Genomic DNA, 22,293 nt, shown 5'->3' with positions numbered 1-22,293 from the left:
CGTTGCCCCTCCCTAGCACCTTTTCCCATCTGGTTACATGCGAATGTTCCATTGCTCGTTCTTTTCTCTCCTTCTCCTTTCCTTGCTTGAATAGTTCCTTGGCATCTGAGTCTCAGACTTTGCTGCTTGCATTTGGTGTTCGCGGAGGTAGAGTCCAGGGTTTTGCGCAGATGATCTGAATAAAGAATGTTAGCGTCAATGACAAAAAATAAATGGTTAGAGAAGTTTTGAAGCCAAAAACATACCTCGCCTTCGCTGAAAGCCCAGAAATATGCACCCATGCCCACCAGATAATACAGGCCCGGATTCGTAGACTGATACATGAGCAGGCAGGCGAGCGCGGACAGCGGCAGGACGGCAAGGCGGAACTCGATGGATCGGTGGACGCTGGTGCCGGCGAGCAGGGGAAGGGGCCACTCCAGGGCGATCATGGCGATGCCGAAGATGAGGTTGATGATTTGCAGGACGGGGAAGGGCTTGACCATGACGTCGAGCGAGTGGGTGAGGAAGTCCCAGAAGATCTTGGGCCAGATGAAGCCCTCGATGGCGGCGCCGATTTGGTCTAGGAAATGGGTGTTAGTTGAAATGAAATATGAGTGTGTGTGTAAGTGAAGGGGTTGTACGTACAAGTAGCGGCTGTGAGCATGATGAGCCGAGCCCAGTGGTTCTTGATAAGCTTGCCCATTGTTGCGGATTATGAAATAATCGTCTTTTGACCTCGTGAATATTTCCCTTATTTCCCGGTGATGTAAAATCCTTGGAAATCGTTTGTTTCCTTTTCCCGTTTCTACCCTTGTTGGACCCGTCCAAGAGATTGAAAGTTGATATGCAGCCGAATAAAAAAAGTCGGATCAACCGAATGAATTCTTCCTCGTTAAAAAAAAAAGGGACAAAGAGAAAAAAAAAGTTATTAGGGCGTTATGGTACAAAAAAAGAAGTATAACTGACAGGTACCGGACCCGCGTAACGAAGAAACGAATGATAAAAAAAAAGAAGAGAAAAGAAAAAAGAACACCGAGCAGACTCGCAGCTGGTGACAAGACGAAAAAGAATGGCCAAGGAAAAAAAGAACCAGAAAAGAAAGAAAGAAACAAGAGCCCAAGCAAAAAGCAGGGACAGCTCAAGTCTATATTGGAGGTGGACCAAAAAAAAAAAAAGCCAGAAGAGACCTGACTGTGTTTCCTCCCAGGGGGAGGTCCTGATCGCCGGCCTGGGTTGGTGGTTCTTTTGGCGCCGAGGCGTTAGACAAGAACGTTTGAGGCCTTGTGTCAGGTCCGCGGAAGCTAGCGAGGTGAGAGGGGAAATATGGGTGCTGGGGCGGAGGGGACTAGGCCGGGATTCGTTTCTGCTTCGGCCGGGTTCGTGTAATAAGGCTTTTTTTTTCTTTTTTTTTGTCCAAGCTTATTTAGATTTGTGAAATAAAAATGCAATGCCTATTGTTTCTTTGGTGGAATGAGGCGGGACGAGCAAGGGCCGGATAGATCGATATCCGCCAGTCGACCAAGGGTGGAGTGAACCTGAAGCAGATCTCTAACGAGGAGCGTGTTTGAGATTTGTACCGGCGGCAGCTAAAAGGGGGGGCGAGACGAATGATCTCGGGTGCGTCCAGCAAGGTTGAAAAAAAAAAAAAGTTCGGGAGGGTATCTTTGAAGGGTTTCACGATTGCTGTGCTAAATCGTGATGCTAGGAGTGTTGGCAGCTCCGTGTTGCTGCTTGTTGTCGCGATGGTATCCAGATGTAGGTAATCGTAGTGTACCTAGTAGTAAAAGTCGTCGGCTAGTCGTGGTCTCATACACAGCAAGTGAAAATAAAAGAGATAAAGCAAAAAAGGCCCAACAACAGGATGAAATGTGGTTGAACAGGGGAGCCTTTGCGACTGGAATTAACGCTGAATGGGGGGTATCAAGTACGGTATATTCTGAAGCAGTGAGAGCAAGAGAAAATGCGGACGAGAGGGGGGGAGGCGCTTTTGAGTATTTACTACGATATATTGGTGGCACTACCGCTTCTGCAACATGTACAGCAAGTCGCAGTCTGGATCAAAAGTCAGTCAGCTGGTGGGCCGCTGCTGCGAACTGGTCACACAAAAATGGCCTCTGCCTCTCTGCTTTGGCCCTCTCACAGTCTGGCGCTTTGGTGTTGCGATTCTCTTGTAGCTGCGAATCACACGCCGATTGGCCTGTCCTCGGCGGTTACAGAGAGGGCCTGGGCCAATGAGAGGAGAAGCCGCCTCTCCTGCGCGTCGGGGGTTGCAGGGGGGGGGGAGAGGCCCTGGTCCACTGAAGCTCGGGGGATCCCCTGCGCTACGAGCGCGTGCGGTTTGACTGGAGTACCTGGGAAATACGCAATGCTGGGCGGCATGACATTCATTTGCTGCTGTCGCTGCTAGGTACTGCGTGCAGCTGCCGAAGCCGACCAGTACTTCATGCATGGATGTTGGAAGCGAGAGCAAGAGGGTCGGATTGGAGCCTTTTTGTTGCTCCGCATGTCTTGCGTCTTGCATGCGCAGCGATAGCTTCTCCAATCCACCAGGCCTAGCATCTTGATTCAAACATGAATAGTATTCATCTTGTCCAGCTCGATCTTGCCGCTGATTCAAAATCAAAACAGCTGAGAGGAAAAGAAACAGACAAGCACTGCTAGTGAGCCACTCTGACAGAGGCGCGACCACCGCAGTCTCACATCCCGCAATCATGAAGCACGCCGTGTTTGGCCAGTTTCGTCCCCGGCACCAGCCAAGCCTCTCCTCTCCGTGTTGGACCCGCCAGTAAAAAAAGCTGCCCTTGTTCAAGCTTTCGATGGATTGGAAAAAGATGCTAGAGAACAAAAAATCACCCGCCAAGGAAGATTTAGCTCGCAAGTCATGGGGGGGGCCCAGAAATAGAAGTGCGGGTCAACAGCTCAAGCAGCCATTCATTGGTTTCCGACTTTTTCTGGCTTTCGCGAGATCTTGTTGTTGGTCGGACGTCCCTTTTTTTTTTCATGCAACTCTTTTTAAAATCGATCATGTATGATCGTTCCCGCTTTGCCACGTTGACGGGACAGGCGGATGCGACATTGCGTTTGCTCGCCCTTGTTGTCTTTTTTTTTTTTTTTTTTTTTTTTTTTCGCATGAATCGATATAAAGATAAGCTTCGTCCTCCTAGAAACGCCATTGTCTGTCAGTTTAGATGCTCGAGCTTTGGAGCCATTTACTCCACCAATACAGGTTCCCGGCCATCAGTCTGCTCTGCATCTTACTCATTTGTCACAATCTTCCGTCACCTCCTTCCATCACATCACTCTACACTAGCATGGAGACAACGGCCGTTTCTTTGCAATGTGCGAGAAAAGGTGAGAAAAAAGACTCGACAGTCCAAATCATGGCCCTAGCGTATGGGCTTGTCATCAGGCCATGCCCATCGAATTGCCCTCTTCAGCCTCAGGGCGGCTCTACACCACTGCTGATTGGCTCCCCTCACCGTCCGCCCCAACCAACCGGCGCCACCATCACAAGTCCTGTTGCGCATTCGTTGACCGCCAAATCGGCCGCTGTCGTCCAATTCTTCGGCGTAGACCCGGAGAGCATGGGCCATAAGAAGCCATAGCTGGGTGATGATCACCAAATACCGTAGCCCTGGGCAAGTGATGTGAATGGTAAACATGGTGATTGATAGTATTGGCTCCATTCGTACTTGTATCACAGGGTCCACATCAAGCACCCGCTCATACTCGTAACAACTGCAAACTGGATCATCTTCTCTGCTCATTGAGAATCTCTACAAAATTAATCTTGCATGTAAACGTCGATATACCGCAAATCATAGCTTTCCTGGCCCCCACTGTACTTGTCCGGATGCTTGCGCTGCCTGCTCCCGCATCCGCATCTCCAACCGATGAGCGCTTTCGTGGCCATGGACAAAAAATGCCACCACCCTATTGCCCTCTTCGTCTTCGAGCAAGTCGCAAAGCTTCCTCCTCCCTTCCGTACTGAGCACAAGCTGCGCCAAGCTCCCCAGCCCACTCGAGATGTCCGTCAAGATATTCACGCGTTCGTGCGAAAGTGCCCGTCCATGCACACAATGCGATGCGAGGGCCCGAACCTCTGCCAATTCCTGCGCATGGCTTTGGCGGGGAACGCTGGCTGTACACTGACGTCGTAAAGCATCCAAGCGAGTGACTAGCTCCGCCGTAGAGGAGACGGGGATGATGGGGACATGGGCCATGCCTTGCGTCAAGATACTGAGCCATTCTGTCAGGAACGGGCGCTTCCGCAGATGCAATAACCCATGTACAGCATATGCGAGCTCTCACCTCATCTGTAAGTGAACCAACGAGTCCACTCGTCCGCTTCCGTCTAGTAGAAGCATAATGGCCACTTTTTGCCCACCATTGAGCATGGACAATCTTTCAATCCTGGCCTCGACCTCTGCGGTTTTTGCTTCTTCGGACGAGAGGAGAATGAGCTTAAAGGAGACGCGTGGCTCATGATCCTCGCTTTGCGGTGGCAGAGCAAAAGCAACGTCGTGGCCGTGGAGATTGGTCTCTAAGGGAATTGGCTGAAATGTCAGCTCTCCTACCTTTGAAGCGCGACACCTAGTACCGATGGCCTTCAAGTTACCTTTCCAACCTGGAGCGGTGCTTCGTGAGAGAGCTGGAACTAATTGCGCCCATTCCTTTCGCTTTCTGAGGGATGAACAGAACATGGTCGTTGACGGTCGTTTCGACGGATCTTTGATACAGCAAGAATCAGAACTCGGCCATGCGCTATTCGAATCGTTGTTGGTAAAGTTTGAATTTCTGTCTATATAAAGCTTCAATGCTCCTGTTTGGTGTATGTGCTGAAAAAATCTATCCACTTCCAAAGCAGCGAGGCGACTGCAAGGAAGGAGCCTTTGCACTCCTTTGCGCTCCTTCTCATATAACCCTTTATCCAATTCCTGTTCCCCAATTTTCTTCTCTTTTCCTTTATCCTTTCTCTTTTATCCTTTACCCGCTGTTCGACGTGATATGTGAAATAATAAATCAAAATAATATAATCGCTTTGTAGCGCTGAGTGGAGTGTTGAGCGGTCTGAGGGTATCTATCCCTGCCTAACCAAGAAGCGCCCAGTCCATTGTGTGGCCACAGACTTCTCTTCCCTGTCGGATGGTCTTTTATGCATCGAGAGTTGCCTTTGAGGAGCTCTAGATGAGCCCGCATCAGCCGAATAGCCTAGTTGCTCGGTTGCAGTGATGGTAATAATGGTTGCTTTGTCTTGGGGTCCTTCAATGCTCTTAAAGCTTCTTCGAGCGATTCGAATCGCTGCCGCTGCCGCTGCTCGGCATCTGCCAGTTCCTCCTCTTTCTTCTGAAGCTCTTCAAACCTCCTGTTGAGCTCCTCTAACCGCTCTTTATTAGCATCGGGCTTTTGTGACGATTTCCAGTACTCGTATATAATCAATGCTCCCGCCACGCCGAGAATAAACGTATCGCCAGCAACGTCAGCGAATAAATCCACAGCCTTTCCCTCTGGCAACGGTCGGAACTTTCGCCGCCATACGTTTTGAAGCGTAAACTTGGGGTAGCTAGCCGGCTCGAGTTCGTTATTCTTCTTCGCCTTCTGCTTGGCTTGTTCTTCTTTTTTAAGCTGCTGCTCTGTTTTGACTGTGGGGGCTTCGGCTATTTCTTTGGCTCGTCGCTCGGCCTCGGGATCTCTCAGGAGGGCAACAGACAGCTTCATGTTGATCTGATGGATTGCCTGACCGTATTTGGCTGCGAGTGCGCGGAATCGAGGATGGTCATGGGCTTGCGCCTTGATGCGATTCTATATACGGTACATATCAGTATCAAAAATAGACACAACAGAGCTTTCCAATACGTACTGCGCCATACTTGGAGACATGCCGCACGAAGAGAGATGCGAGCTTGAACAGCGGGAGGGGCACCATGATGCCGGCTGAAGGTCTGTCTGTCTGTCTGTCTGTCTGTCTGTCTGCGGGCGCCGGTGCCGTCTGTGGGGTCCCTGTCCAATTCGATGCGTCTGTGCTGTTTCGTTCTTTGCCAATTGGTTGTTACTCCTTCATCATCAAAATCGCAAAGTTCGAGCTTCGCATCGAGGCCTAAACAGTCGGGCTTAACGGGCGTCGTCGCTAGCTTGCTTCATGTCCGCGCCGGAGCCCGCGATGTTCCGGTGCCCACCGGAGCTGGCTTTCGGGAGGGACAAGCCCAGCGACTGCGGCGAGCGCCATGCTGACGAATTCTTGCTTGATGTAGAGTAAATACTACTAGTAATACATGCTACAGATTGTTTACTAGTAGCAGCAATACCGGCAAGTCTACAGCACAAGAATGCTGCAAAATTAGGTCTGGTGCCAAGCCAGAACTTTGCACCATCTTATACGTCTTGTCTCGTTGCAATTCGCTGGCTCGTGACAGCGCCGCAAGCTCCAGAGCTGCTTAACAGCTTCAGGCACAGCTTCAGCGGGCTTCAGTGGGCGCTAGCCACTAAACGTCCACTAAGCCCTCCCTCTCAGCGCCTCTAGGCGATCACTATCTCGCCGCTGTGGGCCCTCAAGCGCTATCAATCGCTATCAATCGCTCGTAACCTACGGCAATGGCGGTGTGACCCACAACAAGGCACTGCTGTTGCCAAGAGCAACCAGCTCCCACAAAGTACACAAATCACAATATGGGGTCAGTCAACGGCAGGGTTTGTTCTGTGGCTGCGACTGGTCACGCTGTGCTCACCTTCTCGCATCCGCCAGCCTTTAGCCCGCCTCACCATCGTCCAGCATTGCTTAATGCCTTTTCCATGACTGCGCCATCATTTGAATGTTTTGATCTTGTTTACAGCAAAGGCCCTCGCCACGCCACCATTCCTGCGCATGCTGCGCGTATCTGAGGCACCTCGTGAGTTTGGCCGTTTTTTGTCCTTTCAGACCTGCCCTGCCTGCTTTGGGCCTGGCTTACTGGACGCTGTAATAAGCAAGACAGCCTCAGCTGTGTTTTGTTTCTCGAGCCCGCATACCTGCCGCCCGGCTGAGCTTTGGCCATACACAAGGCTCTGCAGGAGTTTGGCCCTCCCGCAAAAAGCGTCCCATCGCCTAATCGCGTCCGTGTTTTCCTAGGCTACTCCACGGCACGTCTCTCCAGGCCGCTGCTGAATCCCGTGGCCTGCCCGTTCCTCGTCGCCGCATAATCTCGACCGGCCCTCTCGCTGCTTCAACCGTTACTTCGTCGACATGGCGCACCGGCTGGTCCCCAGGGGCGGCGTCGACATGGAGGCCTTGTCCCCTAGAGATGTCAACGCCCAGCGAATGCCCAGGGCCACGGAAACAAAGGCCAAGCCAGTTGCTCAGCTCAAGTCCAAGGATAAAGAACATCCGCCGCCTCCTCCAGAAGAAGTGCTCGAGCCAAGCAGCACCGATCGCCCAGACGGCGCTGTCTACCGCGTTGGGAAATTACTGGGAAAGGGAGGATTTGCTATATGCTACAGTGGCCAGCTACTTCCCACGAGGCAAAAGTATGCTCTCAAGATTGTCAAGAGTCAGATGCCTTCCAAGATGGAACAAAAGGTTAGTAATGCTGCTGGGCATCTTTCACATTCATTTTTTTTTTTTTTTGTAAGTCTGCTCACATAGTCGCAGTTCCAAACCGAATTACAAATCCACTCGAAAATGCGCCACAGAAATATTGTCCAGTTTCTACGAGCCTTCTCATACGTCAACTGCACTTTTCTTGTCCTCGAGCTATGTCCCAATGGCTCTCTTATGGACATGGTGAAGCGTCGAAAGGGCCTCACCGAACCCGAAGTCCGATTCTACTCCGTCCAGATCTCCGGCGCCATCAAATACATGCACAGCAAGGGTATTATTCACCGAGATCTGAAAATGGGCAACATCTTTCTGGATCACCAGATGAATGCCAAGATTGGCGACTTCGGCCTTGCTGCGTTGGTGGTGACTGGTAGGGACATGCAAACCATTCGACGGACGACGCTGTGTGGCACGCCAAACTATATTGCTCCTGAGATTCTTGAGAAGGGGAAGAAGGGCCATGACCACATGGTTGATATCTGGAGCTTGGGCATTATAATGTGAGCATCAGCTGAAACTAACTCTAGTAGAATAACACACAAGGCTAACAGAAAGGGGGGGCTAATAGGTTTGCCATGTTTACTTCGAAGCCGCCTTTCCAATCATCGACGACGGACGAGATTTACCGCCGAGCCAGGGAGCGAGATTACGAATGGCCAAGCGCCGAGGTGTCCCAGAAATATATTAGCCAGGAGGCTAAGGACCTGGTGGCCACGATGCTCGAGGATGCTGATCAGCGACCAGATCCCGATGAAATCGTCCAGCATCCCTTCTTCTCTGCAGGCTACATGCCTGCCTCCGGCGAGATCACCTCAAAGCTACGAGAAGTGCCCCCCCGATGCGGAAGAATACTATGCCTCGAATTTGAGCACCTCGTTGCAAGTGCGATCACACCGTCACCTTAAAGAGCTATGTCGAGAATGTATCGTCGGGCCTTGGAGCGGAGACAAAGCTTCGCACACGCAGATCTGGAAAGAGATGGCAGCTGAGGAAAAGGCAGGCCTGACTCCAATCATCCCTCTGGCGGATAATGTAGTCTATCGGCCATTTGATGACTGGCTAAGGGAGCAGCACCAGATTCGTGCAAAATACGCAGCGTCTGCTTCTGCGCGCTCAGCCTCAGCGGAGGGACAGGAAGATGCCTCGACTGGCTCGCAAAAGATATCTGCCTCCGGCCTTCTGCGCCAGCCCCCCCCAGAGCTTTGCAGCTCAGCAACGATCCCAGGGTCGACCTACTATTTCCACCACTTCGAGGCCTCGACCTGCCCCAGAACCTACGCTGTCGGCTACCATGTCGATTTCGCAAAGCACGAAAATTCGACCCCGCCCTGATCGTCAATATACACTCACTCGCGAGGCGACCTCCTCCTCCTCATCTTCCTCGAGAGAGGCTCTCGAACCTGCCACCACCACCACCACCACCACCCGAAGCATGCGCGTCTCAACAAGGACCCAACCGCTAGCCGCTCGATCTGTGCCTAATGCGCAAATTGCAGAGAGAGCAGCGACAATCTCATCCGCGACTTTGCCGGTTCCTAAGAGACGAGGCTCAGAATCTGTTCGCGCGGCCACCTTGTTTAGCCCCTCTGAAACACCTAGAGTAATGCGAGAGACGAAGCCCGACGACATTCTCGACCGATTGAGCCAACTTCAAATCGAACTCGAGCGAGCTCTCAATTCCCGTACCATGGCCATCATCTCTTCTAAAACGGCGGCGCCGCCCCATCCTCACATCGTAGTCAAGTGGGTTGACTACACAAACAAATTTGGCCTTGGTTATATCTTGAACGACGGTAGCGTAGGATGCATTTTACGTGATATCCCCACCACCGAAGGCAGTAAAACCGCTTTGCTGCCCCCTGCGGGCATTTTCATTCGTAATGCCGAGAAGCATATCCTCAAAAGGCAAGACGAATCTTACCCAGATCGGCACCAACCAGTACCAATGACTGAGCCAATCAAATTTTTCGAGAACAATGGCGAGGCTGGCCTTTCGCAAGTCATGGTCTCTCCTGATCAATTCCGAGTCTCGGTGAACGACGACGGGACAGCTGGGAAAATGAATCCCGGCAAGGACATCTTCCAACACCGAAAGCGAGAAAGGATCATCCTGTGGAAGAAATTTGCTAATTACATGATTGCATATGGCCGAGACGATGTGGCCGAAGAGGAAGAAGAGGACACCACCATGTCCCCAGGAGAAAAGGGCACGCCGGCAGAGTTGGTGACCTTTTACCAGCGATTTGGAGATGTTGGCTGTTGGGTATTCGGCGACGGGCACCTTCAGGTAAGGAACTTTGCGGGAATCCACATGGCCTCTTCGATATACTAACATATTTTTGTGTAGTTCAATTTCCCAGATCACACCAAAATCGTTCTAGATGCGACTGGAACTTGGTGCCACTTCTGGCATCTTCCTCAAGAAGCAGCAGAGCGACTCGCAAACACCGGTTCCATTGGCGCCACCGCTTTAGATGACCGTGCTACGCTCTCGTATCCCCTGCAAACGCTGCTCAACTTCCAGGCCAGATCATCAGCACGAACAACCACCACCGCAGCGAGGAGGCGACCAGATATCGACCCAGAGATTCAAGGTATCCCTGTGGCAAACGACTTCCGCCGAAAGGTTGAATTCATCAAAAACGTTGTCAAAGAGTGGGTGGCCAACGACGGTCTCGGCAACAGCTCCATGGGGAGGGAATCTCGTTTGAGATGGACCGGATACCGAGAGACGGTCCACGCAACTGCTCCCCAGAAGCATGTTTGGGTAACCATCGGCGCTCGATGGGGAGACCAACGCATCTCAACATTTGTCGATCCAACTAAACCTTGGGAACTGGGCGAAGAGGTGGAGAATTCAAAGAAATGAATCTACCACGAACGGTGACCCTCGTAGATGTCTGAAACTGAGGATACACGAGATCATGGTCTTCTCGTTTCTCTACTCTCTCTCTCTAATATTTCATTTACTATGCATTTTCTCAGGGGGCCAGGATGATAAGCCGGCGTTAAAACGGCAATGACGGACTTGAGGTTATTGAGGATTCTAATATTGGTCATGCAGGCCGGCGTTGGTGGAGTGAAAGAAGCAGAGCTCATGTCGATTTTTTTTTCTCTCCTTGTTTTTGAGGAGAGCCGTTATAAACTTTGCCTTTCTTTTTTACTTCTTTTTTTCTTTTTTCCAAATGGATGCAATACCCATGTTGCACATATTAGTTTACATGCAGATACTAATCGTGTGATTGACGAATGATTGAAATGACGGAACCCAGTTTTGGGTTAGGCGAAACAAGAACAGAAAAAAGGGGAAACAAAAACAGATAAAGGGGGAGGCGAAAAGAAAAAAGGGGAGAGAAGTAGGGAGAGGGAAACGGAACATGTTGAATATTGCGCTGCTGTTATATAGGTATTTTTTGGTGTTCTCTTCAAGAAGAATCAATTGCAATATATCATAATCAACAATACACGCATGCTTAATCAACACTCTAAAGAGCATTGGTAAGGAAGCAGTAGCAGTAAAGAGTAACAAGATCAAAGATTGTAGGCCTCATACATAACAATATTCGCGCAGAGCTCCAGCCAGACGACATCAATAACAATAATATAATTATGTACAACAAAGTTCATCAACCAATCATCTCATTCAGTCAAGTCAACGCTCAAATGAATGATCAATCGCCCGCCTATTACAAAAAATCTGACGCTCATTTCCTCCCCAAAAAAATGCTCTCTTGCTGCTCCTCCTCTTTACCTCCTCTTTACCTCCTCTTTACCTCTTCTGTGTCACATAATCTTCTCTAAATAGCAATTGCAGTCATTAAAAGCCATCAAACATCTCCTTCTCACCCATGAAGAGCAAAGACATGAATATGAAAGAACATCCCAGTTCAACTTGGGCAAAAGGATAGATACAACGGCAAATAAGATTTTCTCCGAAGCATATGCGCAAGTAAAATGTGTGTGCGAGCCTTTTGTAAAATATGCGGACATTACCCATATGTATTTCGTTATTCAAAAAAATATTAGGAAAAAAAAAGACACGATATTATTAATCAGCATCATCATTATGCCCGTAAGTGCTTCGGATTACGCGTCGGAAAAGTACTCTTCGCTGTGGTGACCAGGAGGAGGCATCGCCCAGCTATTGGTACCACCACTGACGACGTTCTCCCTCGATCCCCAGTAGGCGCTCTTCGCACGCTTGTCTCGCTCAAACTCAGCCCATCGCTTCATCGTAATCTTGCTGCTGTCAAATTCTCCTTTGCTCTCTCCGTGGCCGCCGCCCTTCTTATCACCATCAGTTTTGCGAGTTTCACCCCACGAGAAGTCGTCAAACTTCCAGAAGGCATAGACCGGGAGGATAAAGTTCCAAACGGGGAGAGACAGGAGGTAGATGAGCATCCAAACGATGTAGGACCAAGAGTGTGCGGTGACGATGACGAGAACACCAGGAAGACCAAGGATGAGACCCAGGAGCACCAACGGTATAATCTGCGGGGGGCGTTGAATGATGGATGTAATAACTAACAACAGAAAAGCACCAAGTCAGCAAACGTCGAAAAGTGATATTGATACTTCCACAAATTTCCAAGTAATACTTACCGACATAAAAGGTAAAGGCGATGGCTGCTGGAAGCACAAGAGTACCAATGAGTTCGACAGAGACAACAAACTGCATACTGAAACAAAAGGTGCCACAGAGATCGCGGACTAGAACCAGCTCCATAAGGTTATGAACGGTGGAGTTAATCCAGCGACGCCGCTGTGACAATAGAACCATGAATTCTTCTGGAACCGTAGTCTTGCAAACAGCTTGGGGAACAAAGACCTGCTTTCGCTTGGGGAAAGTCCGCAGCATGAGTGTAGTCAGATAACGATCCTCACCGAGGAGGTACAAGTTCTTCTCGTGAAGGGTCTCGACCACATTTTCCGAATAGTGCTCCACAATGTCAGGGTTGGCCAAAATTGGAACCCAATAGTTTTGCCCTCCCTTTGGCGCCTTGATACGATACATGCAGAAACAGCCAGGCAGACAGGTAACACCACCAAAGACAGATTCAAAGGACTTGGCGAGATGATGAGAGACAAAGTACTCGAACACTTGAATGGCAGACACCCAGCTGGCTCGTTTGTTGGCAATCTTGGTCTCGCCACAAAGACCCATGATATCCGGATCCTTGACCATAGCGGAAACCATGTGAGTAAGACTGTCAGGGAAAACCTTTGTATCGGCGTCTACCATGAGCAGAATTTCATAGTAGTCCGGAGAGATGCCGGTGACTTTCCATAATCCATTAAACATCTCATATTCAAGCTCCGTCATTCGCTCGTCAAACATGACTTTTTGTAGGAATGACATGAGAATGATCTGACTGTCACGCTTGCCTCGGTTGCCAGGCTTGGATCCCTTTTCCTCTGCAGGAGTGCCACACTTGACAATTGTAATCATGGGCACCCGCTGTTGTTTATCCGCTGGAATTCGAGACGAAGACCCATAGTCGTAGAATCCGCAGTATACCTTGGCCATGTTGTGTCGTTTAGATCCACTTGCTACAGCAACATAGGAATACGGCTTTACCAGTTCGGCGGGAATAGAGAAATCTTTCATCATGCTTACACAGACATCCGGAGTTGATACAGTCTCACCCGCGCCTGTAATGATGCCATCACAAATAACAACGATGACTTTGTGGCTGTTGGGGTAATCTGTAGTGGCGATGGAGTCCAAAGTAGTTCGAATGCCTTCCGCTCCCTCAGAGTAGGCTGTAACCAGGAGCATGGTGTGCGCAAGAGGAAATCCAAAGGGCATCCAGTCAGCGGGAGGCTGGGGGACAACGGCGTCATGGATAAAGCCAGCTGGTCCGGGGCCTTCAGAGATGGTGCCCGGGCCGTATGGGTCTGAACGAAGGAAGCTCACACGGCTGTCGTTGCCCTGCTTATACATGGGAGCAGGAGGGTACAGAGAACTAGAGCCACCTTGGCTAGCCATTGTGGTGGGAACTCGACGAGATGAAGAGCTTCGATCCGGTCCAGAGACACCAGAAAATCGTGACGTGGTGGGTAGGAAAGAGGATGCTCGCTTGCTTCTATCCGAGGTGACAACCGTGCTGCCATCGCCGGGAAGTCGAACAGGAGCACGATAAATATCCTCAGACCAATCTTCAATCTGGCGATTACGCTTTCTTCGGTCAGAGCTCTGAGATGTCTTGGCGGCAGCATAGTTGCGGCTGATGAACCATTGGAAAATGAGGGCCAGAGCGAATCTTGCTCCGACGACAGAGAGAATCAAAACCAGGGCGCAGTAGAGCACAACCTTGGAAGCGATGCAGCCGACAGTCTCGGTATCGATGGAGCCAACCTTGATAATATCTTCGAAGCACTGCATGTTCTTCTTGTCAGACGAAGACTGGAACATGCGTGTCACATCGCGACCACGAATAGCCTTGTTGACATCGGAAGATGTGTCTCGGAGCTCCTTGAAACGATCAGGGATCTGGACCTGGCTCTCATTGAACCAGTTGAGAAGATTAAGGTCCAAGACGCTACCAGAATAAGAGATGAGGTTGCGAGAGCTGTTCTTGATATCATCCCATGTGAAGTATACATCCGCCGTGCCGTGAAGATCGAGATAGAATGCGTCTCGGGCATTGACCGAGGTATGGCACGCATATCCAAGGTAGTACGGGATGGTCAAGTTGGGGGTAGAAGACCCATCTTGCTTGAAAGTTGTGCATGGAAAATACCAAGCCAGGTTGCCAGAATCGTCGGTAGGGACATCAGAGCCTTCAGCACGAGTGATGAGGCCCTTGCAGTTACCATTGACGTTTTGGAAGAGAAAGCTGCCATCGTCTCCAGAGTGCTTCTCGGGAAGGTCAAACAAGACATTAGCACCAAGACCATTCTGTTCCAACGGAATACCCTCTGCAGCAGGATGGTGAGAGTTGGACAAGTCGTAGGCCACTCCGTGGAAAATCATGTACCCTCCAGAGACTTCATTGACACGCAGTCGAACTGGAGGCGAGCCGCAAACGGCAGCAGTAAATCCGAACGTAACGAAACCAACTATGGCCATGATTGCCAAGATGATGCTGATCAAGCCCATCTTTTCTCTCCATGCTCGGCGCTGAGCTCTGGTTGGTTTGCAGCACCCAAGGATGAAATCGGGGCACCAGAAAGTCACAATCGCGCAGTAGACGTTCCAGAAGCTTGGCGGTCGGACTTGGTCCTCCACAGGCTTGGACTTGCGTTTCGAAGATCGCTTGCTGTTTTCTTTTGTGATTTTGCCCGATGACTTGCGCTGCGAGGTTTTGACCTTGACACCACTCTTCTCGTGGTCTCCGCTAGCCGTTCGGCTCCGGGAAGGGCGAGGAGTCTCGTCGGAAACGCTTTCAGTGTTGGCAGATCGCTCTGTTGATGCCGCCAGATTTTCCAGCAAAGGGTCATTTCCCGTGGAAGACGGCAAGACGTTCATGTTGGCGGCATGGCGGTGGTAGTGGTAGTTCCTGTGCTCTTTGTCGATGCGGTTCCTCTCCGGTCTGATGAGGCTCCTCTTGCGCGTGAAGGCAGGATCAGGAGTCCTCCCGGACGAGGGCTCGGTGGGCGACAGAGGCATGCTCTCTGTATTCACATTAGAGTTCGAAATTGTCTCTGCATATGAGGAGACGGATTTCCCACGATGATGTCCCGAAATGGAAGACGTCTCGTATACGCCAGCTTCGATGTCCGAGGGTCGCGCGCGTCGCGATGCCGGCGGGTTTCGATAGCTGGCTCGGCGATTATAGTTGGGGCTAGTAGCCCCAGGCCGCTCAGGTAGAGACATGGCTCTTATACTGCAAATGTCAGTAACCAAGGGCCTTGTTGCTGCGGCAGGGTGGTCTATGGATGCAACATTCCAAAGGGACAGACAAGTAAAGGCCCGCCCTTGCGCCGCAGACGATGATGATTCGGCGGGCGAATATCAGGGAACAACCAGGGAACAACCAGGGAACAGACAGAGGAGAAGATGGTTGCTCAATGAGATGCGCCGCTATCTACCTTCGCTCTGTCGGTCGCAATAGTCGGCAGGGCAGTCTGGGGAAGAAAAGAAAACAAGGTGGTGGGCAGAAACAAAAACAAGGACTCACCTGATGGGAGGCTGTCAGCGCAGCAAGCAAACAAACAATGCGCAATGCGCTGCGGCCAGCCAATTGGCGTATTTTGACCGAGGGGCGGGTTGTTTGGGAGACGAGCGACGTCCAGCCTGCCAAAAACAGAAGAGCGCTAGGCGGCGCTAGTGGAGCACGGGAAAATAGCTACAGCCACACAAAGCCAGGCGTCTTAGCGGTCCAAGCAGTGCTCCGTAGTGCCCAAGCAGTGCTAAGTCCAGCTCCCACAGCGGTCCACTCTCCAACGAGCTTGAATCGACCGTCGAGGGCCGTTCAGGGAATTCTTTTTAAGCGATAGTCCGACTGAGGGGAGATGAAAAGATGGCCAGAGGCAGAAGATGCAAACGACGGATGGTGCACAGAAGAGAGGCGCTCTGCAGAGAGGCAAGCGAGATTCAGCGAGCGACTCGACCCGGCAGTGCCGTTTCGGATAGAGAGAAAACTGGAGGCGTCCTCACGATGGAACTGGCGCGGTCGTCTCGACAATCGAGGCGATTTGCGTCGCGGTGTCGCTGGTCCGAGACAAGGCGACTGGCGGGAGAAAAGGACACGCCGCAGCGAAAACGAAGGTAGGAGACCAAACGGTCTGAACGAGAGACGAACGAGCGCTGCGTCAAGGAGATCCTGTGTCCCCAGCGCTCACAGAGAGATCTGGTGCGGTTAGGGGGGAGAAGAGTTCGTGCAGCCAGCGAGGCGGCCACGAGGAGGAAAAAGCGCCCTCGGTGCCTGTGCCTGCTATTCCTGGCGCCGGCCAGCCCCAAATGCAAAGGCGCGGGGGGAAGCACTTTGGGCGGTGCTAACAGCAGCCTAGCCAGATTATTTGGATTAGCTCTGATTGATACGATGGGATGGGTACATCTTACGGCCGCCTCCGCAGGTTTCCCATCGCCTGGGGGTACCTGCCTGAGGCCCTGCAGCTTGGGGAAACAGGAGGTACAGGGCTTATGCTGGGTACCTGCCTAGTCGGACCAGTCTTGCTTGCTTGGTTCCTGGATGTCGCCACTCTCTTGCTCTCATGTTATTCTGTCCCTGCGGAGAAAGGAGAGCGTCTCTCATTGGCTGCCCTTTTTTTTCCCTTCCAGCTCTCAGCTTCCAACGGTTGAACAACTGACTTGCATGGATGCAAGTGCTTCGGTATGCCGCGCATCATGGATGTAGGAAGATGTGAGCGACAGCATCGTCTACCGAAAGACGACAAATACATTTCACTTGAGGAGTTGCGCCAAGTTCTACGGGAATTTTGCAGTGCTCTCGGGCGGCGTGTGCAAAATTTTAGTCCGTCTCGCTCGCCTCATCGTTCGGTCGATCAGCAGTTTTGGCGGCGCAGGGGTATAATGTACCGAGCATCAAGGCCGACTACTGAGCTACCTACCTACCCTGGAACCTTGGATATAAACGCTGCTTGCTCTCGCAACAATAACTCCGCGATGTTTTTATGATTTGGCTGCGGTACTTGTAGTACGTGGGCATTTTTGAACAATTCCGATTAATCGCAATCTTGGCTGTGCGCCACGGATTTGAGTTACGCCACGCCCGCTGTTACACGAGCTGCCACCACGCTGTGCCTGCCAAGCTAACCCAAGTACACCAAATCACAAATACTAGCAGGAAGTACCTAGGTAGTAAGTAACATTGAAAGTTTAAGAGCACATGCAGCATTTTGCTACAGGTAACAGAGCATAAGCAGTGCTGCTTCCCTGATTCTCCTCCATATCTTTCCTCTCCCCGGTGCCTTGCAGAGCGCTATTGATACCGCGCTCTCGCCTTCCTTTTCTCACGCACCCATTCGGCAGGTGCGTTTGCAGCTCACCGCCAACAGACACGTTGCATGCCTACACCAACTGATCAATATTGTGCTCGACATTTAGACTGTACTACGTCTTACAAGAAACAAAAAAAACGACAACAATTACTAATGATTCCATGCTTGGTTGGCATCCATATGATATACAGGGGATAAGCCGACATCATCACAAAGCTTGATAAGACTATCAATACGAAGGCACTATGGCCGTGTATTCTCCATCGTTGCCCGTGCCCCAGGGCAAGGACGGCCACAGCCAAAGTGCGATGAGAAAATTGCCGGGTCACCAGATCTCACAACCAGAACGCTAGTCTCACCGCGCTATAATGGGAGCAATCGAAAACATTCAATGGCCCCAGTATTTCCATGTGACGTTTCGAAACCTTAACGCAGTGTTTTTTTCACGGCCACGGTGCGCAGTTGAAAGTCGAGGTTGAAGGTTTATCTACCGCCCTGGCGTGCATCCACAGCCACGACATCACAAATGCGGATCGACATGGTCCTATTTCTCAGGGCCCATGATCGCTGCGCTGAGGATTCGGGCGCAAAGTCTTGCCATTCAGCCATTGTGGCCTCTCAGACTCTGGCATATACGGGAACTGCAGCGATGGAGTACAACTGCCACTCGTAATGTCGAGGCAATAGATGAAGCTGCACGGTGAGGTGTTGGCGGGCCTGCATCCGGTCTCTATTTAGAGCTGCAGGTTGCATTACGGCCTGGCCCTGCCCGTGCAAGCGGCGTTACAGTTGGCGCGCTGCCCGGCACCAAGCCAGGCCTGGATTAGAGCCCTATTGCTAGCATCCAAACTGCAAAAAAGGCGACATGAGCACCGGTCTAATGCACTCACTTGCAACGAGCCCTGTTTTTTCCCTCCTTTCCATGCTCGCGGAATCCACCCGTGTAGTTACTATTGCAACTATCAAGTATATCCAGAGCAAATTGCGTGCCATGGACTCGTGCGTTGAAGGGCGCCAGCAACTATTTATGCGCCCATAGCGATCGTCATTCGAATACGACAACTACTTATATACCAGCACGGCGACGATGCGCGCCGGTGGTGAATCCATTGTTGCCTCTGAGCAATACGGTGATGTGCAGGAGCGGGGACCACCAAAAAAAAAACGACCCATTGATGGACGCTCTTATTATTCCGATGTGCTGGGATAGGAGCACGCCAAGGCCTTTCTCCCTGTCAAATACGAGGCCACTTGGCGGCCAAGGCAAAGGAGACTCCGAGTCCTCGCGCCAGCAAGCCTGCTGCACAGTGAGATGACTCGCAATGCCCCGTCTCAAAGTCAATTTACTACTTTCATTTCGCTCTCCTTGGGTAGAAAAATTTGCCCATGGGGTTGAGATGAGGGAGCTGGTATGGGTCCAAGATGGGGCCCCATACCGGCTGCTTTTTTTTCTTAAACGTTCGCCACAATACACGATAGCGCCAGTACGAAAGCACTATCCTATCAACGGAGCCGGAAGTGGATTGCTCTAGAATAGCCAGTGCTTGGAGGGCTATGGACCCTGAAAGCCTTGTTCTGATCCTGAAAGCCTCGTCTCTTGCCCTCCCGCCCGTCTGCCTGTTGGTGAATGATTGCACGAGCATGGCGTATGCAGATAAAGGAGCTCTCCAGATCTGGACATCACAATGTACTCCAACTAGACCATGGACCGTCATGACGAGCCGCAAGGAGCCGTCATAAGCTCCTAGCTCATAAAATGCCCTGCTGCTAATATGCCTTCAAGTACCGGCACCAGAGCAAAACTAGATCCTTATAATCTCACTGGGAGACATCAGCAAACAGAGATTCAATGATGGGTAGATTCACGATCTGTGCCTTGGCATGATTCTCCAGAAAAACAGGTTACTCCGTTCTAATAACGGAGATGGATCTTACAGAGGAGGACTCATCTTGGGCTCTTACGAAACTACAAGAGTACAATAAAATGCCGGCACATAGGGCGGCTGAGAGGCTGTAAAGCACTGACTCGGGAGCACAGGATGGTGGTAGTAGGTACGAACGCTGGCCAGGCGGGCCGTAGGCGCGCCTAGAATCGTCTTGACAAGATTTGTGATCTCCGTTCCACGCTGATGCAGTGGCAGGGCGCTATACGAGTAAGATCACGCTCCTAAGAGGTGCGCGCCATCGAGGTAGCGCCTTGAGATTTGGCGCCATGAGCCGAGTGGGAATGTCTGGTTTAGGGTTGTGATATCGCCATCCAGTCCAAATCCGAACAAACCAGAACGAAACGGGGCGGCTAGCAATGAAGGAAAACAGCCATATCGTGCTCATTGCAACCTAGCAAGATCTTCGGGAGGCTGCCTTGCCTCGTTTTTGGAGGCGATCCATTACTTTGTTGGCCTGCCTTTCCTCTTCTTCTCAATCCACCAACGGTCTGATAAAGCTCCTTCGGGTCACCCCAGCCGGCAACTAACTTGGCGTCAAGGGTTTACTGGATGAGGCCCTCTTTGATGCTTCGGTCCATCTCCACAGAGAAGCAGAAACGAGAAAAAAAGACGCAGGGTCTTTCCAGGGTGGTCCATCGCGAAGAGTGGGAATATACTGTAACTAGTAACTCTTTGATAGACGATGGGGACTGGTACTACTGCCGGTAGTACTAGCACTACCTACTGGTATATGAAAGACTCAAGTGGCTTCTGGAGCGCTCGGTGCCGGTACGCTGGCAGATCTCGGCCGCAAAGGGGAGGTAATACGGAGCGGTACGAGGTCTGGCAGCGTCGGATGACCAGCAGACCTTGGAGGGATACGACATGATACCACTATGCCATGCCATGCCATGTCGTGCCGCGGAAAAGGGGGCCGTTTTCTGGGAAACGGCTAAAAATTCGATCTTGGCAGCTCCTCCACCTCCTCTACGCAGATAGACGCTGCGCGAATACGACAGCATGAAGTACATTTGTTGTATATGTCATTGACAGGTAACAATGGCACTCTGTGCTGCCGAATGTCGAGGCTAGACGGGATACGGAGTTTTGCCATGGCTGTATTCCGCACTCCATGTACCGCCATGCATTGTCCCGGATTGACGCTGCCGTCCCTCTCGACCGGGTCAGATCCAGATGCCCGGTACAGTAACGCGGAATTCAACAAACAATTGGTCACAGGTTGGTCTTATCTGTGCTGAGCGGGCATTGTCTGTGTGGCCCGTACGCATGGGAGCATTATTAATAGCAGTACCTATTACCTTCCTAGGCCGATTGCTGTGCAAACATGATCGTTCTGCTATGGCGTAGGTACTTTGCACCTCAGATGCATTCATGCACAATACGGGGTCTGCAAGTGCAAAGTGCTGGATTTGGAGACGTTGCATGGAGGTTGCGAGCCCGGGGTCGGCTGTCAGACGTGCATGCATTAGGAAAAAGGCTGTACGAGGCAACGGCACCTCGAATAGCATGCTACTACGAGTATGGGCATTACGAAATAATGCCCGCAGATGCCATGCCGGCGCTTTCGACGTCTCCGCTGCAGCCGCGACGGATCATGGACAAGGTTGGTTGAAGGAATGATTCAGCGCCCTTTGGCGAGTTTCTCGTGTTGTCCCTCTGCGCCTATCTGATTGCCAGATTGATTGATTGATACATACTGTACAGTAGCACGCATGCCACCAAAGCGGAATGTGGACTCGATATACATGGAGCCTAGGCTTGGCGTTGACGCAAGACTTCTGCGCTGGCGCTGCGGCTGGGAGTCGGAGCTGATGTGCAAGTTGAAGCTAGAGGGCGGTAGCCTGCTCCAAGACTAGGTTTGAAGCCTAAAACATGAGCGCCGGTGCTCCAAGTGGGCTCGCTAGCAAGAGCTTGGACTCTACGCCATCGGCGGGATCTTTGGTGTTTTGAGCACATACCTACCTCTAGGCACTGCACGTTACTGTACTTGTGCGTACAGCAAGCATGCAATAATCGATAGTATTTCGATCCCTCTGGCGAGAGGGGGCCACGTATCCAAGGGAGCTCAGCCAAGGCTCAATCGAGCTTCAGCTGGATCCCCTCTGAGCCCGATTGAGGCGCCCTTCTCTTGTTTGATCTGTTTTTAGCCCCGGCGCTTCTGATTCCCCTCCTCTCCTAGCGGGATGATGAGGCTCTCTCTGCCCAGAATACCCCACTGCTTTAGCCTTCAGCTGTGCTGGATAGCAGCGGTAGCCCGGAGTCTACTGGACGCCGGAGCAGCTCGAGGCAGCCTTGAACCTGAATTCGAGGCAATGGCGGCGTGCATGGACGGGTTTTGTGTGACTCTCTCGGTGCCTCTCTGCCCCTTTGGATCCGTTCCTTGCTTTGGCGGGTGTTTGGCGGTGCGGTGTTTTGTGCCTGGAGTTTGACGATGCATGTGGTTTAAAATTAAAATCAACATTAATTTCAGTACAGCCAGTGACAGGCGCCAAAAACGTGTCGACAGCGCCCACGGAGCCCGCTAACAACCGCCCGCTGGGGGAATACACTTTTGGGGCACGTTTTAGTCCACATGCACATACACTGCTTGGTGCCTGTGTACCTGAACTCTCGCATATTGCCCGTCAGCTTAGTTGACCCCCCCTTAACGGCCAACATGTGTGCGGCGACTGCCTAATAATGCCAATGGCAGAATCCATCTAGCTGCTTTGATGGGTGGCGCCGTGGATGCAGATGCTAAGAAAAGAGACGGATGGCATAGACTTGATTCTTCAGTGTTCGACATCAATGCTGGCCGGGTGTCTGCAGATGCGGTGGCAGGGAGTACGCAGCAGACGGACTCTGCAGCGACTGCATGCGGCATTGAATTGAAGCTTACAGCGTACA

At 51.4% G+C, this 22,293-nt stretch overlaps 7 protein-coding genes across 7 annotated transcripts; 3 read left to right on the top strand and 4 right to left on the bottom strand.

The window, feature by feature from the left end:
• Window positions 1-112: 112 nt before the first annotated feature.
• Window positions 113-685, bottom strand: TrAtP1_003989 (uncharacterized protein; the record flags this gene model as incomplete). Its single annotated transcript, XM_014083645.1, has 3 exons — window positions 113-175; window positions 246-562; window positions 628-685. The coding sequence occupies 3 exons, from the start codon at window positions 683-685 to the stop codon at window positions 113-115; spliced, it is 438 nt and encodes a 145-aa protein (XP_013939120.1).
• A 3,208-nt stretch (window positions 686-3,893) lies between these two features.
• TrAtP1_003988 (uncharacterized protein) lies at window positions 3,894-4,142 on the top strand (the record flags this gene model as incomplete). Its single annotated transcript, XM_066112119.1, has 1 exon — window positions 3,894-4,142. One exon carries the CDS (start codon window positions 3,894-3,896, stop codon window positions 4,140-4,142), a length of 249 nt encoding a protein of 82 aa, XP_065968202.1.
• Window positions 4,143-4,289: 147 nt separating this feature from the next.
• On the bottom strand, window positions 4,290-4,685 carry TrAtP1_003987 (uncharacterized protein; the record flags this gene model as incomplete). Its single annotated transcript, XM_066112118.1, has 1 exon — window positions 4,290-4,685. The coding sequence occupies one exon, from the start codon at window positions 4,683-4,685 to the stop codon at window positions 4,290-4,292; it is 396 nt and encodes a 131-aa protein (XP_065968201.1).
• Window positions 4,686-5,193: 508 nt separating this feature from the next.
• Window positions 5,194-5,908, bottom strand: TrAtP1_003986 (uncharacterized protein; the record flags this gene model as incomplete). Its single annotated transcript, XM_014083644.2, has 2 exons — window positions 5,194-5,784; window positions 5,843-5,908. The coding sequence occupies 2 exons, from the start codon at window positions 5,906-5,908 to the stop codon at window positions 5,194-5,196; spliced, it is 657 nt and encodes a 218-aa protein (XP_013939119.1).
• A 1,293-nt stretch (window positions 5,909-7,201) lies between these two features.
• On the top strand, window positions 7,202-8,460 carry TrAtP1_003985 (uncharacterized protein; the record flags this gene model as incomplete). Its single annotated transcript, XM_014083643.2, has 3 exons — window positions 7,202-7,534; window positions 7,607-8,055; window positions 8,124-8,460. 3 exons carry the CDS (start codon window positions 7,202-7,204, stop codon window positions 8,458-8,460), a joined length of 1,119 nt encoding a protein of 372 aa, XP_013939118.2.
• Window positions 8,461-8,693: 233 nt separating this feature from the next.
• TrAtP1_003984 (uncharacterized protein) lies at window positions 8,694-10,424 on the top strand (the record flags this gene model as incomplete). Its single annotated transcript, XM_066112117.1, has 2 exons — window positions 8,694-9,842; window positions 9,903-10,424. 2 exons carry the CDS (start codon window positions 8,694-8,696, stop codon window positions 10,422-10,424), a joined length of 1,671 nt encoding a protein of 556 aa, XP_065968200.1.
• Window positions 10,425-11,641: 1,217 nt separating this feature from the next.
• Window positions 11,642-16,585, bottom strand: TrAtP1_003983 (uncharacterized protein; the record flags this gene model as incomplete). Its single annotated transcript, XM_014083642.2, has 3 exons — window positions 11,642-12,078; window positions 12,158-15,384; window positions 16,563-16,585. 3 exons carry the CDS (start codon window positions 16,583-16,585, stop codon window positions 11,642-11,644), a joined length of 3,687 nt encoding a protein of 1,228 aa, XP_013939117.2.
• Between the last annotated feature and the right edge of the window lie 5,708 nt (window positions 16,586-22,293).

This window comes from Trichoderma atroviride, chromosome 2, assembly GCF_020647795.1.
Source record: "Trichoderma atroviride chromosome 2, complete sequence".
Taxonomy (NCBI): domain Eukaryota; kingdom Fungi; phylum Ascomycota; class Sordariomycetes; order Hypocreales; family Hypocreaceae; genus Trichoderma; species Trichoderma atroviride.
Note: the sequence above shows the minus strand (reverse complement) of the source record. Positions and strands in the feature narration are given on the sequence as shown.